This window comes from Camelus bactrianus, chromosome 22 (genome assembly GCF_048773025.1).
Source record: "Camelus bactrianus isolate YW-2024 breed Bactrian camel chromosome 22, ASM4877302v1, whole genome shotgun sequence".
NCBI classification, from domain to species: domain Eukaryota; kingdom Metazoa; phylum Chordata; class Mammalia; order Artiodactyla; family Camelidae; genus Camelus; species Camelus bactrianus.
The window spans coordinates 18,583,991-18,599,726 of NC_133560.1; the positions used below are offsets into that span (position 1 = coordinate 18,583,991).

Consider the following 15,736-nt stretch of genomic DNA (forward strand, 5'->3'; position numbering starts at 1 on the left):
CATTGACAAAGTAAAGCAGGCTTGACTCATACCAGTCTTTTTTTTTTTTTTTTTTTTTAAGGATAATTCTCAGAGTGAGAGAAAATCTTATGCCCAGGCTCTGGTTTCTTTGAGAGCCAGTCATTCCTTTCCCTTGTTGGGGGTGACTTTTTCTGACATATGATCTTGAGCTACACGAATATATGTGGCCAGTTAGGCAGGCCATGTATAGCATGAAGGACTATACTAATGGCAAATTTTGATTATAGTTTTATAATTTTAAACATTTGCTATGTTTTTCTACCAAGGCCATCCCTACAGAGGCCTTCACTGCAGGCCCTTTGTGTAATGGAAGCATGCATCCCACCTTATAAACATCAAACTTACTCATGCAACTTGCTTTGGCAAATAGACCAAATGGGTTTCGCTATCAAAGCAGAAGCTTTAAGAATCATTTTACTTTTTTATCATTTCCCCCTTTGACCATGAGAATGGCATGCCACAGAATAGAAAAGTACACAGGGCACTAGCCTATAGCCAAGGCATGGAAACAACCTAAATGTCCATTGACAGATGACTGGATAAAGAAGCTGTGGTATATTTATACAATGGAGTACTACTCAGCCATAAAAAATAATAAAATAATGCCATTTGCAGCAACATGGATGGACCTGGAAATTGTCATTCTAAGTGGAGTAAGCCAGAAAGAGAAAGGAAAACACCGTATGATATCACTTAGATGTAGAATCTAAAAAAAAAAAGGTCAAATGTATTTACAGAACAGGAATAGACTCACAGACATAGAAAACAAATTTATGGTTACCAGGAGCAGAAGGGGTGGGAAGGGATAAACTGGGAGTTCGAGATTTGCAGATACTAATATATATAAAATAGATAAACAAGAAGTTTATACTATATAGCACAGGGAACTATATTCAATATCTTGCAGTAACTTATGGTGACAAAGACTATGAAAATGAATATATGTATGTTCATGTATGACTGAAGCATTGTGCTGTACACCAGAAATTGACACATTATAAACTGACTATACTACAATAAATATATATATACACAAAATATATATATATATATAATATATATACAGAAAAAGCACATGGGAAAGAGTAATAGATACAATATATTTATATGTATATGGTTTTAAACCGCTGAGATTTGAGGGCTATTTTCTACCATAGCACAGTCTAGCTTAACCTGACAGATAGTCTGATTCTGCCTTACTTGTACATAATCAACTTTTGATAAACAGATGACAGATACATAGATGCCATAACAATAAAGAGAAAACAAATGATACACTAGATTTAAAAAATATGGCCAAGGACAAGTCTTTCTGCAAACTCAAATTCAGAAACTGCTTCGGTCATCACTGGACTGGAAAATCAGCCTCTCGGTCAGGAAACATGGGTGTCTGCTTAGTAACTTACTCTGTGGTCTTGGAAAAGACCTTTACCCCATCTGGGTGCTTTTCTACAAGATCAGTAGTACATCATAATCTCACCCAGGAAATGAACATCACCTCATAGAATTACCATGGAAAGTGAGTGAGATGATGTATGTATCAAGAGCTGACAAGAGCTACCACGTTGTGTTATTATGATTTAGAGATGGCAGTGTCAGTACTATTTTGATGGACTGCCGATTCACAGCACTTACACATCACTGAAATTTACATAATTAAAAATAAAATAAGTTCAGGCTGTACTATGCACTCTTGATTCCAAGTGACCTTTCTGTTTGAGGGTACCAAGTGTCTGTTCTTTCTCCCCTGTGAAAGCCATGGCACAGCCAATGCCCTATCTTCGCCGTCTCCCAGTTCCTCATTCACAATGAATTCAATGCAATTCCACCCTCACTCCTCACACCCACAGTGGGCCTATTTTTTCCAGGCCAAGTTCATTTTTTCAGACTTTAACTGATTTACCAAGCATCTCTATGGTAATGCTCTGGCCTCTTGCCCCACAGTTGCTACTAGAATTCTCTATACTTGGCAGATAAAATAGATCTATATTTCTCTTGAGTTTTACAGAATAAGAAAACACATAGAAATTTCTGTGAAGAACTCACGCGAACATAGAAAACCTGCATTCCAGCAGAAGTTCGCTTCATGACAGAACCGCTAAATTTCAGGAAATAACAGAAGAGCGTATTAGGGTTGAAAAGGACCTTCACATTTAATCTATACAGATTTTTTACTTTGAAATGAAGAAATTGAAGGCCGAAAGAGGAAATGACTTGCTCAAGGTCATTCAACTATACGTTAGCACAGCCACAAAGGCAACTCTTAAAAGGAATCAAAGTTTTTTTTTGTGCTATATCCAGCTGTCTCATTTTTGCAAAGAAAATGAAAGAAAAACTGTTCATTGGCTATACAAGACTGCTTGCTAATCAGTAACATGCAGGGAAACTGCAACACAGCTTTTAGCTGCTTAGATGTGAGCTGGAAAAAAAAAAGAAAGAAAAATACAGAGGAGACTAGACGCACAGATGTCCGCATACAGAACTTCACAACTCTGTTTATTTAAGATCCATCTTCCACGAAAGCGGGTGGTAGAGATAAACTGAATCAACTTTAAATCCATTTGCATTGCATATGCTACATACTTACGATAAACAAACCCAGGTGTAGACTGTAAAAAGCAAGTGAGACCTAGGCTGGGCAGGTTCTGGCACTTCTCTGCAACTTATTACCTATTTTCAGGCAAACTGGCTGAGTAATAGTTTTCACCTTCATTTCTTACAGTGTTATTTTACAGACAGAAATTCCCTCTGCCTATTAAACATAAATGAATATTCTTTATTTCCACAGATACGTATTTGCTCTCATTTGGGAGCTGATTATCCTTCATTTTCCCCTATTTTGATTGAGATAGAAATACACTTAGTTTTCTAAAATAAGGAACAGTAATTCAAGAAATTCATATAGCCAGGAATTTTAGTCAAGGAGATTGTGTGCCTCCCCATTTGGACAGGTAAGAATTCAGTTCTACCTAATCATTTTCAAATGCAAATACACAACCCAGATATTTAAGATGTAAACATGCTGAAGGTTTTCCTCTGAAATTCCTCAATTATTTAGTGTTGACTGAAATAAATAAAATTTAAATTTATCCATTTCTAACGATCTGTGGTCTAGGCTGGAGTTAGGCAACTGGCTACCAATTTACAGTGATCTTACCTCTTTGGAGCAATTACCCGTAAGTAAAATTACAGTTGGCCTTGAGCTTTGATATTTAGTCCTAAAATTTTTATTTTTCCATCAATCTAATTTTACTCTCAGGCACTAATACTGGCAACAAGAAGTCACCAACTTAGACAATGTCATCATTAGGTGGTTATAATTAGTGATCATGATTGCATTCTCTCTAGCAAGGAGCTATTAGACAGCTCATGAATTGCACATTGTCTTTTATGTTACAGAGCTCTTCACCGTCCAGTGAACAATAGAAGTAATAATGAGGAAAACCAAGGTGCATGGTGCCGTAAGGCATATGAGGGCAGGCAGATTAGAAATCGTATTTGGAAACTATTCCACTAAACTCGGTTATCTACACTAAAGTTTGCATCTCATCAGAAATGTCATTTATTGTACATCAGTATTCATAAGTAAAGATATCATCTTATACAGCTGATAAGAGAAATGCTTATGAAAAAAGCAATTAGGTTTGTGGCAGGTATGGGAGAAAAACTATCACCTTAGAGAAAATGCTATTTTTTAGTATTTCTTTTTGTCATTGTTCTGAGAGATGATGTGTGACACGGAGTAGTTATTTTGGGGTGCATAAATCGGGAGACAAATGTGAAAAATTAAACATTGATGATGTGGTTTATATCTTAAATGTGAAGCACTGGCAATTTCTTGAATAGCAGAGATACCCATATAGAAATGTAAACAAAAAAAGTATGAGTCGTGTTTAACACATTTGCTGATTCTCTAGTCCCTGGGCTTTTCTGATCTCTTTCTGCCCTTCTGGAATGGACTACGAAGACTAGCGGTTCTTGATTTTCTAAACGAAATAGATTACAGGAGTGGCAGGTGAGAATGGTACACGAATTCTGGTCAGCCCCAGCTTGAATACCCAGGAAATCCACTTCTGGATTATTATGCACTGCAGTGTGCTATAACCATCCTAATAACCTCCTTTTGAAGAAAAGAAAGTTACATTTAAAAAACAATACATTATTTTCCTCATTGCTATTTGATGCCCTTTTCAGTCTCTGACATGCTTAAATTTGCATATCTGCAATGCCAAGTGCATTATTTTCTGAAAATGCAAAAATAAAGAGGAATTCTTCAACTGCATCAAACACAGTGAAAGGAACCTTCAGCGAATCTGCACATAGAGCAGTGTCTGTAGACTCAGTCTCCATCATCTCACATTTTTATACTTTAGAAAATTATTTAGTGTTTTTCATTTATTTGGGGGCAGCAGCTGGACAGGAGAGCTCAATTAATTACATCAGTCACAGTGATCAACATGTCTTCTAAACGTGGCCAAAGAGGAATTTCAGATGAATTAGGAAACACGATATACTTGGATAAAAATTCATGTTGTCTTGACCTGGTTGCTTTTGATAGATGGTCAAAATAAGATATTAGTCCTCAAAATTACTGTAAATAGAAGTCATGCCAGACTTTTATTATGCTTTCTTTCTGATGAGACTTTTCTTCCAGTAACAAATTTATACAAATACATTGGTTCCAACAGTTTCTTATTTAAAGCCAGATTTGCACGGTGACCCACAGGTCCACTGAGCAAGTGAATAATAGTATCTTATAAGCAATAAATGTGTTTCTGAAAAGGGAAAATACATTGTCACTAAATTGTTTCCCACTTGACTTTAACTGCCCGATGTAAATGTAACTGCTGTCCCTACAGGTTAACGTTTTGTGGACGCAGCAATATAGTGACCATATTAAGTGCTCTTACTTCATTGCATCGTCTCCATAAAATTAGCTATGATCAAGCTAAGGAATAACTTTTTCTTTTAATTAATTCATCCCTTTACCTCCCATGTCGGAGAGATGGAGCGGGGTAAAATCTGGGGATCTGGGTAAATAACTCTGTTGAACAGCCTTGAACAAAGTACTTAGCCCTTATAAATTTAAGTTGCTTCATCTTCGTAACAGAAACATAATACCTCTCTCAGAGGCTCCTTGTGAGAAATAAAATGGTGCCATGCGTGAGGCACAGACACTAGAAAGTCATAAAAGCCCACTGTCCCTCCCCAGCACACAGCTCGTCTACGCTTTCCGGCCCCATTTTAGCTCCACAGGGGCGGGCAGCTAGTTCTTGCCGATGGAACATAAGCTGAAATGAAGCGTGTCCCCTTGAAACCAAACAATTTTCTGCAGACTTCCCACGACTTCTCTGCGCAACTCCTCTTCACCTCTTAAGCCTTGTCTCCCTGCCAGGCAATGTCAGAGCAATGTTGGAATTTAAAATTCCAATGTGGGATATTTAGATGTAGCCTCTGAATATTCCATTATATATACAATGTCCTATCGCTAACAACAGAACAGAGTGCGAATCTCATTTAAAGCCTAAAGGAGGTTAGTTTTGCATTTGACTTGTTTAGAAGACACTGAAAATCTGACGAAGGAAAACATTACTATATAAAGTCGCTCCTACACTGGAACATCTATCGTGTAACCTTCGTTACGTTGGAGGTTATAAATAAGTCTAAGGACAAGGACTTTAAAGAAGCAACTAGTCAAACGCATTCACTTCACAGATAAGGACTTTTCATCCCAGAAAGGGCGAGTGACTTCCCCGTGGCTGTTTCTGGCCCAGCTCTCTTTACATAATTCATACATCCTCCTCCCCTGAAACCAAAGGTTTTTTTTATTTTTTTTCTAAATTGAAGCTTGAAATAAAATAAAAGTATATTACAGTGAGGTCTTTCACTGATTTAACAAGATTATCAGTTTGCTTCAAGTAGTTTGAAAATTGTATTATTGACCAAAATGGGCTCACAATTTACCGACTCAAAAGGAACCAGACACTGCAGGGTCGGTGATGTGGTTGTTTATTTCTCTCCTATCGTTTAGGTTTATTAATTGTTTTATTCTAACCTATTCAGTGGAAAAATTACCAGTAACTTACTTTCTTAAAAAAATTTCTCTTTTTCTTTCCCTCTAAATAGTTCACCTCAGTGATGAGTAGTTTCAAGTGTGTCTCCCTGGGTTGCCAAAGACGTATCAATTAAAACCCAGCCCAGAAGGTGGGAGCTACTTCTTTTTCTTCTATTTGGAGAATTATTTGACCAGTACGTATATGCTGATTTAGACAGAAAAGGTTGAACTGGAGTTTAGTATTAAGAAAAAAATTAGGCACGAAGATCTGAAGTAAGTACAATGTATCCAAGAAACCTCAGGGAAGTTTGGTGGGAGAACATCAGTCAAGCTCTGACGCTCTAGGGTGGATTATATGTATATATATATATTAGAAATCAAGCCATGAACATGGACTTCATCCACAGAGCTGACATTTCTAAATTTGTGGTCTACATGCCCCTGTTGGAAAGCAAGGTAAAGTTTTAGTGGTGCACAGGCTTTTTAATATTTATGCACTTCTTGTAATAGAAATCAAGAAAATACAACTTGACATGGAATCTAAGCCAAAAAGACGGGTAGAAGACACAAAGGAAGAAAGTACTAGTTCATGTACATGGGAATGCCCCCAAATTTATGAAACACTTATGTTTACATTTCTAAAGATAATATGGACTGTGGAATGGCTTTTCAGAATTACCACGTTGATCATTTTGAAATATATAGAAATACCAAGTCACTATGTTGTGTAACAGGAACCAACAGTGTTGTGGATCAATTACACTTCAAAAACAAACAACAGGCAAACTCATAGAAAAGGAGATCAGATTTACAGTTAACTAGAGGCAAGGGCTGGGGGAGGGAGAACTGGATGAAGGTAGCCAAAAGGGGCAAACTTCCGGTTATAAGATAAGTAAGTAGTAGGCGTGTAATGTCCTACATGATAAATATAATTAACACTGCTGTATGTTGTATATAAAAGTTAAGAGTAAAATCCTAAGAGCTCACATTACAAGGAAAAAGATTTTTTTCTATTTCTTTAATTTTGTATTTCTATGAGACCATTGATGTTCCCTGAACTTAATGTGGCAATCATTCACGATGTTTTCAAGTCAAATCATTATGCAATATACCTCAAACTTACACAGTGCTGTCTGTCAATTACATCTCAATAAAACTGGAAGAAAAAAAGACTGAATGTTTTTCTTCTATAGGAAGAATATGTTTCTTTTTGATTCATAATAATGGCATTTCGATCTCAAGAATGTAGGTTCCCCTAAGAAACTGATTTGCCCGTCTTTATAGCTCACATTTCACGAGAACATGAGGGAACAAAGCTCTGCTTGATACCAAAAATCAGGTAGGTAATTTGGTGAACTGGCCATGGCAGTATGACTAGAAAGAAGCAAGTCGTCTACTTCAGAGTAAACGATGAGTCATGGAAAAATATAGAAGAGAATTCTGCATTGCTTATTTAATTGAAGAAAAATTTATGGTCTTATCAATGTAATTGTCACAAGCAATCCATCTTACAATTAGCTACTAATCAACTCTCAGCGAGTCACCAGGCTCACAGTATCATGGGTGCAAAGATGATTAAACAAAGCCTTCCATGGGGAGGCTTATGACTTACTGGCATGAGGGGGCAGGTAAGGGGGACTAAAATGAGTGCCGAAACACCGCAAGGCAGAAATGATGTTTTCACATAGTGGGCGACGATTCTGTGAGGGAAGTCTGATGATGACAATGATGGTGGTCCCTCCCCCCACCACTCACCGAATCCTTCCTACATATTAGGCACAGTTTGTAAAGCACTTTTAACGGAGTATCTTCCTTGATCCTGAGAGTAGCCCTGTAACATTGGTGACACTGAGCTTACGTGTTTCCAATAACGTACACAAGCCAGTATTCAAACCTGAGCTGCCTGGCTCCGAGACTGAACCATCTTAAAGTTTGTTCCAAGTTGTTGTGGCATTAAGATCTGTACAAGTCTCATGGACGAGAAGCTGTTTATTTATGTTTTAAAGTCACGAAGGTAGGGTTGAGCTGACAAGCTGAAAAGGAGACTGAAATTCAATGTGTACATAGGACTGGCTATTTATATTCAGGAAATACTAACAGAGTAGTTCTGTTACAAGCCGGGAAATTGTAGAAAACCAAGCTGGGAAGTTCCTGAGGTCAGGGGCTTATATATTAGGAACAATAACTTGTGCTTCACCGAACCTCCTGAATTCTTGGCACATGAGGGAAGTTGTGGTTCAGGAGGACTCACTGGGCCACAGTGGGGATAAAGATAGTGTAGTGGTTTAGAGTGAGAGTCTGAAAGCAAACCGCCCAGCTGCCATGTCTGATCCCTGCAAGTAAACGAACCCTAGAAGTCCGTTCCTCGTCCACAGAGATCCCCTCAGTGTTGATGACAGTGAAGATGACCATGGTTGTGGGAATTAAAGTAAGTCCTTTATATAAAATGTTTGCTATGGGACATGTCGTTGGTGCTCAGTAAGTGCTAGCCTTTATGATTAATGTATCAAGGACAGACTGTAGCAGAGAGACACTGACAGCAGGGACACAGCTTAATAGGCTACCTACACAGATGAGAACAGACAAAATCGTGAACTAGGACAGTGGCAGTGGCAACCGAAAAGAGGACAGTTACACAAGGTATTTCAGAGGCATAAGTGCCTGGGTGATTCACTAGATGTGGGAGGCAGACATGTGACTCTCCGAGTGCTCACGCCTGGCTCACTGGGACAATGATGGTGCTATTCCCAGATACACAGCAGTCAGGAACAGAGGATGGTGTGAAGGACAAATCATGGGTCTGGAATCTGTTCTGATGTATTGACCACAGATTCAAAGTCTTCTTTAAGTCGTATAAGTCTACCACCCAGGCAATGTTTTTCTCAAGAGTGACACAGATACCAGTGCTGATAAAGATGATTCAGGTGCCACGTTGCAGGGTTATCACATAGCACTGAATTATCCGGTGAGGAAGAAGATTCCTTCCTGTGCATGTTCCTTCTGTCCTTCTGCTGAAAGCATGGAACAGCTGTACTTCGGCGCTAGCTGCACTCGCCCTTTTCTCTAGTATTTCTCTTTTTCAACATACTCAGAGTCTGGGGAACACAAATATATGCACTTAAAATTTAAGGACACTTATTTTTCATTCTATTTTTATATCAAATTTCTATTTGCCAGATGCTTCTGCTTTTCCAATTATGGTCCTAATCTGAACTTCCCTTTAAAAGATTCACTTTCCTAATAACAATGAGCCCATGTAAACACCAAAAACACCACAGAACCTGCAAAACAATCACCACTTGCATAAAACAAAGTCATGGAAGGCGGACTGGAACGGATGCAGGCTAGAAATCCCCGTGGTAAGTAAGCCAAAGTTTAGGCAACATTCTGAGTTGCGACAGAATTCTCAAAGGGAGATACATTTACTATAAGCCTAGGAGAAAAACCACATTGTCATAACAGCCAAGATTCAAAAAGGCTAGAATTTTGATCTTCCGATAATCTCCCAAGAAAGTTATTAATGTAACTTCCTTGTGGATGATTAATTAGTTACAGAACTACACTTTGAAGATAAGAATGTCATCAGGAATAAGACAAAAGATCACGGAGAAATTCCGATCATTACAGCATCGACTATGACAAGAGTCAGGCTGCCTCTCGGCACCGGTGTTCCGTTCCAGTTTAGCCAGTTTCTCTTCACAGAGACAACTGAAACGGTACCGCACACACAAAAACAGCCTGGCCAGAGCAGGGAGCGTAAGGAGGTCAGGGCGGGGGCTAACTACCGCACTAAAATTCACGAGGACTTGATACAATCAGTGGGGCCACTCAGTATCCAGTCTGTTATCAATACAGTTCAGCTTCGATTTCTCTAGGAAGATTAATAGCCTTCTGAAAAGAAACTTTGATAAATATTCTTGCCAAGCTTTAAGTAAGCAGATCATTTTCTTTTGGAAGTATCTCTTACTAGAGAGTAAATACGCTCTAGGTAATTCTCAATATGAAACCATGGGGAGGGGGTGACGTTAGACCCGGTGATACAAAGCCAGCCCTTCCCTCACTACCATTTGGTTTTAATGTCACTCTGGATTCACATGACTAAACAGAGGATCTGCTAGTTACGAATTTGCGAGTTCTGTTTTAGGGTGCTGGAATAATTATGGAAATATGAATACACAACAGAATTTAATGCCCAATTTCTCATTCTGGAAGCATGTAGACTTAGAGATTATTTTTACATGCGTTCTTTCACAGATGGGAGACCAGTTCTAAGACAATCTTGAATCTTTTTGGGGGGACCAAAAGAAAGACTGTTTTAGCACTTGATGGTCAGGATTTCCAGTGAATAAGAGAACATAAGGCCATGTTTTAAAAGTAGATTAGAGCATTTCTTTGATTTTCTTTCAGATTCTTTTTGCAACATAAGAGAGTTTTTGAAGAAATCTGAAAAATGCCAAAAACAATGTCAGAGCCAGAGAACTCTTTGATTTAGAGGGTAGTGTTGAAGAAAGCAGAGCCTTAAATTTCCATTTCTGTATAGGTCCTTAACTTAATTTCTCTCTGTACAATAGACCAAAGCCTTCCAAATTAGTCAACACACAAAAATATGTCCTATGAATTCCAGGGGGGGAAAAAAGGCAGGTATGAGAGAATGAATCAACAGAAAACAGCTTCACTCATGGAAATAAATATAAAAAGGTATGTCTTATTAAATGGTAAGCTGGGAACACAATGTTTACATTTGAAATTAGGATATATTTAAATTCACCTAACTTTAAAAAGGAGTAGCTGGAATAAGTTGTACGGAGTATGTACTCCGCACTGCAGAAGGTTTGTAAGAACCTGTAGCCACCCACGAGACAGACCTGGTCCAGAAATGTGTCTGACTACCCCCCAACATGGTTTTTAAAATCAGTTCAACTAATACCATTAAAAATAATGATATATGATATAAAAATACAGATTTTTAGTTTCCTGACCACATTAGGTCCCATGCATCCTTGGTCAGTATCATTATTAAGCACTACTTACCGGATGCTCTCTCAGTGCCTTACCTTTTCATTTCCATACATCCAGAAGGCCGGTGACGCAGACCTTTCTGTCCACACTGGCTATCTGGGAGAGCCAGTCCCCTGAGAAACTCAGTAATTTCTTAAAATCTGTTGCTGGCACCTGATGGAGTTGGTATGTGAGCCCAGGCCTATCTGATACCAAAACCCAGTTCCTTATTCACAGATGGAGCCGGTTCAAAACGTTTCATCACTGAACAGAGAATTAGTCCATATCCACTATGGTCACTTTTCTGCATTTTGAAAAGTTAATTTTCCCCATGTGAGACATTAAATGCTGTTATTTCAATATATTATGAAACATATTTCTTAAAAGAAATATTACACCTGTGCCTGATAAATATTTTCCCCTTTTTTAATAATTGCTACTCATTTTCACTTAACGGAAATTAAGCAAATTGTTCACTTACCCAATTTGAATCTAATTTGCTTTAAATTGAGAGTCCATTTATATTTATACATTATACTAGAATACCATGATCACTTTTCTCTCATCAACTGAAACACTTCAATTTTCTGAATATTATTTGTAGACAGGTACTGATAGCTTCTGAATCACATGTACTGGATATTGAACTGTGGAAGGGTCACTCAGAATTGTTTGAGTGCATCTTACCAGAAGTCGTCTTCACCACTTCAGTGGTGTTTCTCAGTCCAACAAAGGAAAACTGATAGAGCCTCCAAGACCTTGTGTCGCCCACTTCAACGGAACTGCGCTTCCACTGATAGACAATTTCTTCACGGGGATAGCCGTCTGCCACGAGACGAGAGACACACATTTCAAATGCTTAAAAATGAACGAACGGAGCAGCCGCCTTCTGTGAACAAGACACGGAGGTGGATACCGAGGGAGACAGAGCTGTGCTTTAGATGAGGACCCTGGACTAAAAAGCACTACAGCAGAGGACGTCAATGCAGTGATGCCGCGTCCTGATGGGAAGTGAGGTTAAAAGATCAGGAGATTAGCATTACCCTTGAGAAGCTCTTTAATTACACAGAAGGCATCAGGCATACTCTGCCTGGTTTTGTATACACTACATGCATCCTTTGCATTGTCTGGGGTAACAGATAAAAAGTGGCCAGTATGTAATTAATGGTACATGTGCAAGACATTGTTTTATGCTGGAAGAGTCTCAAAAGGGCAAGATGTTTGAGAGTCATGCAGAAACAGAAAATGATGGAAGAAGAGCAGACTCAAATCCGTCTCCGGGGCATGTCCTTGGAGTCGAAGATGATTGGGAAAAAATACCTCAACTGTTTATGCTCTCCCTCAACTTGCTGAGACTTCATTTTACACACAGAAATCTACAATTAAAGGCAGTAAGTGGAAATGTCAAGGGGAAGATACCAGTGAGGACTGTGGCTCAGTCATGTTCAGCCAAGAGAACAGACAGCACTCATGAGAAAGAGATTACGCTGAAAATTAGCGATGATCAGTACCTTTTCCTAGCCATAATACCCTAGACAAATTTCTTAATTTTTTTTCCTGAATTATTTGTTTCCTTATGGGGATGATGAGCATACTTATTTCATGGAATTAATGGTCAATATACAGTTGTTGAATGGATAAACATTATTAAGTAAACTGTAGAATAAACTCAAGTAAGAAAGATAGGTATGTAGATAGATGGAAGGATGGATGGATGGATAGACAGACAGACAGACTGATTATAAAACTAGGAATCTTCTCAACTGTTTGTCTTCTAATAATGCTATGGAAAGAAAAGTTTTGATTATGGAGGCTGATTGACTTCTTGGAATAAAACCCTTTATGTTTCCTTCTTTTCTTGTGGTCTAATTCTTTGTCTGTTATGTTTTAATTAAGAAGAAAGAAAAAAAAAAAGAGTTCCCACATCGCTATAGGATGGGGGATTTGGAGGGAGAGGACAAGATGTGGTGAAAACTGATGATATTAAGAAACTTCCTATGGAGTACCTGTTGGTGACTGAACTGGTTTGACAGCAATAAGTAATATTCAGGTCAGTTTGGGTTCAGAAGACAATTGTCAATCAGTGGCCCGATGGCACAGAAACCACTCGTTCTTCAGTTTTAGCTGACTCAGGAGAAGAGCAGTGTCAGGTAGAAAATTAGAAGAAAAGAAATGCAATCTCCTAAACCTTAGGGAAGCTTCCACTGAAACACACTGTATTCTTGGATGAAGTAAAACATATGGAGTGAGATTTATCATGGGAATTTTTCTCAGTACATATAATGCACAATGAAGTTTTCCTTTGGTTCCCTGTGGAAATGATGTTTAGTGAAATTTGTGTTTGCTTTTCTCATTTTTTTCTTTTCATTGAAAGTATAGTTATTATGATTTAGTTGGCTCTTAAGATTCTCCATCACTCCCTTGCTGGCAAATTATATATGTGTATATACGTGTGTGTGTATAATTTAAAATTCATAATTAGTTCTTCATTCTCCCTAGTACGCACAATTGACAAACCAAAAATGAGGAGGAGGTGAGCAATCTAACATGAATGTTGAACAAATGGTGAGGCGAACATGTGGGGGAAACTGAGGCTTATTTCTGATTCAGGCAGGAAGTATCTGTGAAGGTTACTAAAGCTTAACTTGAGTTAGAATCATCACGGATCTTCTCGCTATCGTCCATTTTCCGATGATAATAATAATTAATAAAGTAATAGAGCTCCTGATTGAATCTTCACTATGTGTGAGGTAGCATCCAAACATTGTACATATATTATTACATCAACAAAACAATATTTAGGTGAGGCAGGTCTTATCATCTCTATTGGGCACCTGTGTTGTGGACTCGCTGAGAGACTTAGTAATCCGCTCAAGTCTAGAGGGATGGGATTGGATTGGAATTGGACCCACATGGCACCAAAAATCAGTCTTTTGCTCACTGGTGGATACCTAGTTCTAGATATTACTAGAACTCCAGGTGGAGGGAGGTAATTTTCAATTTTGTTTAACAGGTGTATCAAAATTGGAGTGAGCAAACATTGTGGGATCTCTATGCGTCTTGATACATAAAGGGAGAAAGCAACGAGCAAACATACTGGTCCTCTGTTCTCCTGGGCCCATGTGGGAGCGGAGATGTGTAATCCACCATTGCCCTTTCTGTTGATACCAGGCCTGGCTTTACAATCTTTCCCAACAAAGGGCTCCAGGCAACCACTGCCAATTTATTCAAAGTTTGCGCCCCAATGAAATCTATTTGTAACTCCTGATAAAATAGATTTTTCTTTTTTTAACGATGAAAAAGATTATCAAAATCTTCAAAGTCAACAACATCACTTACTGCAATTCTGCATTCTCTGTAAGTCTCCCAATTAATTGATATTGCAATCAGAAAGGCGACTGGTGAGAGGAGTTACAGAACATCAAATGAGCATTACTTACAACTGGAGAATTCCAAGGGGCAGGAGTGTTCATCCATTGGAAAATTATGCAACTGTAATTGGCACTCAGCATCAATCGTCAACCTAAACAGGAAGATATGAAACATAAACAGAGATTTTAGACAGTTTAAAAAAACGTACACTAGCACATTTTCTAATGACCATTCAGTTTCATTCCCGGAGAGTATATCACCCATTCTTATTGATAACCCAAGGTGATCCTCACTGAAGAAATCCACCAAGTCCACGAGAAAATTATTTAAGACTTAATGCAGTCCATTTATTTTCACAGACCAAACCATAGGATCTCACTGACCTCAACTTCATGTATTCAATATTCATGATCACCTAATTTTGAGGGCAAAGTAATTGCACAAATGAGATCGCTAAGAATGCTCTTAATGTACTTACTAGAACAAACTGTTTTAAGAACTTAAGCTCATTTGCTGTTTGCGTGTAAATGAATGCAGATAATTCTCCGATCTTATCTGCTAATTAAAGCAGAACCTTCTGTTTGTAAGTACTTGTTAGATGTTAGCTTTAAATTACTATATGTGAGTTTAAAAATACCTATGTTTCACAAATGGAGTGTTATGCATTCTTACAAAGGAACACTGTGAAACCATTGGATAGGATGTTACAGAGGAGACCAGTATCTTATGGCAATCAAGACATGTTAAATACGGATACAGAGACTTATTAAAAAAAAGTCTGCCAATGAGTCCCAATTTGTTTGCAGCTGGGGTGCTTACTGAGATCTTCTGGATCCCAATATAGGCTGGGTTTCTAGGACAGAGAAAATATAAGTGAGTCCTAGATGTTTTGACCACCTTTGGGGAAGTATGAATATACTGTAAAGTTATAAAGGTGAGGGGTTGATGATTTTCCAAATTTTATATTTGTTAGCGACAGTTCTTACAATGTGCAGGTATCAATCTTAAAGCAATAAAAGTTATTTTAAAAACTTTTATTTTGAAAGATTTTACAGTTTAGCATCATTTTTAATTGGGGAGATTTTACTTTTCTATGGTATAATAGAGCAATTACTGATCTTAAAATGTAACTAATGATCACTGACTCCTTAGTTGTCCCCATGGCACTGGCTAAGGTGAGTTTAGTGTTATTATGGCTTTACTGTACTTGAACTTGCCCAAAGTCACAAAGCTAGTGGCATAGCTGAGATCTGAACCCAAGATTACGCCTCCAAAGCTAAATAATTATAT

The 15,736-nt window shown here is 38.1% G+C and overlaps 1 protein-coding gene across 2 annotated transcripts in view; it reads right to left on the reverse strand.

The window, feature by feature from the left end:
• Positions 1–15,736, reverse strand: part of GABRG2 (gamma-aminobutyric acid type A receptor subunit gamma2) — a 92,979-nt gene that overhangs the window by 40,223 nt on the left and 37,020 nt on the right. For both annotated transcript variants that reach the window (XM_010972231.3, XM_074350326.1), the window contains 2 exons: positions 14,515–14,597; positions 11,762–11,899 (listed from right to left, as the gene is read on the reverse strand). In XM_010972231.3, coding sequence (XP_010970533.1) covers positions 11,762–11,899; positions 14,515–14,597 — 221 coding nt within the window. The remainder of the gene's footprint in view (positions 1–11,761; positions 11,900–14,514; positions 14,598–15,736) is intronic.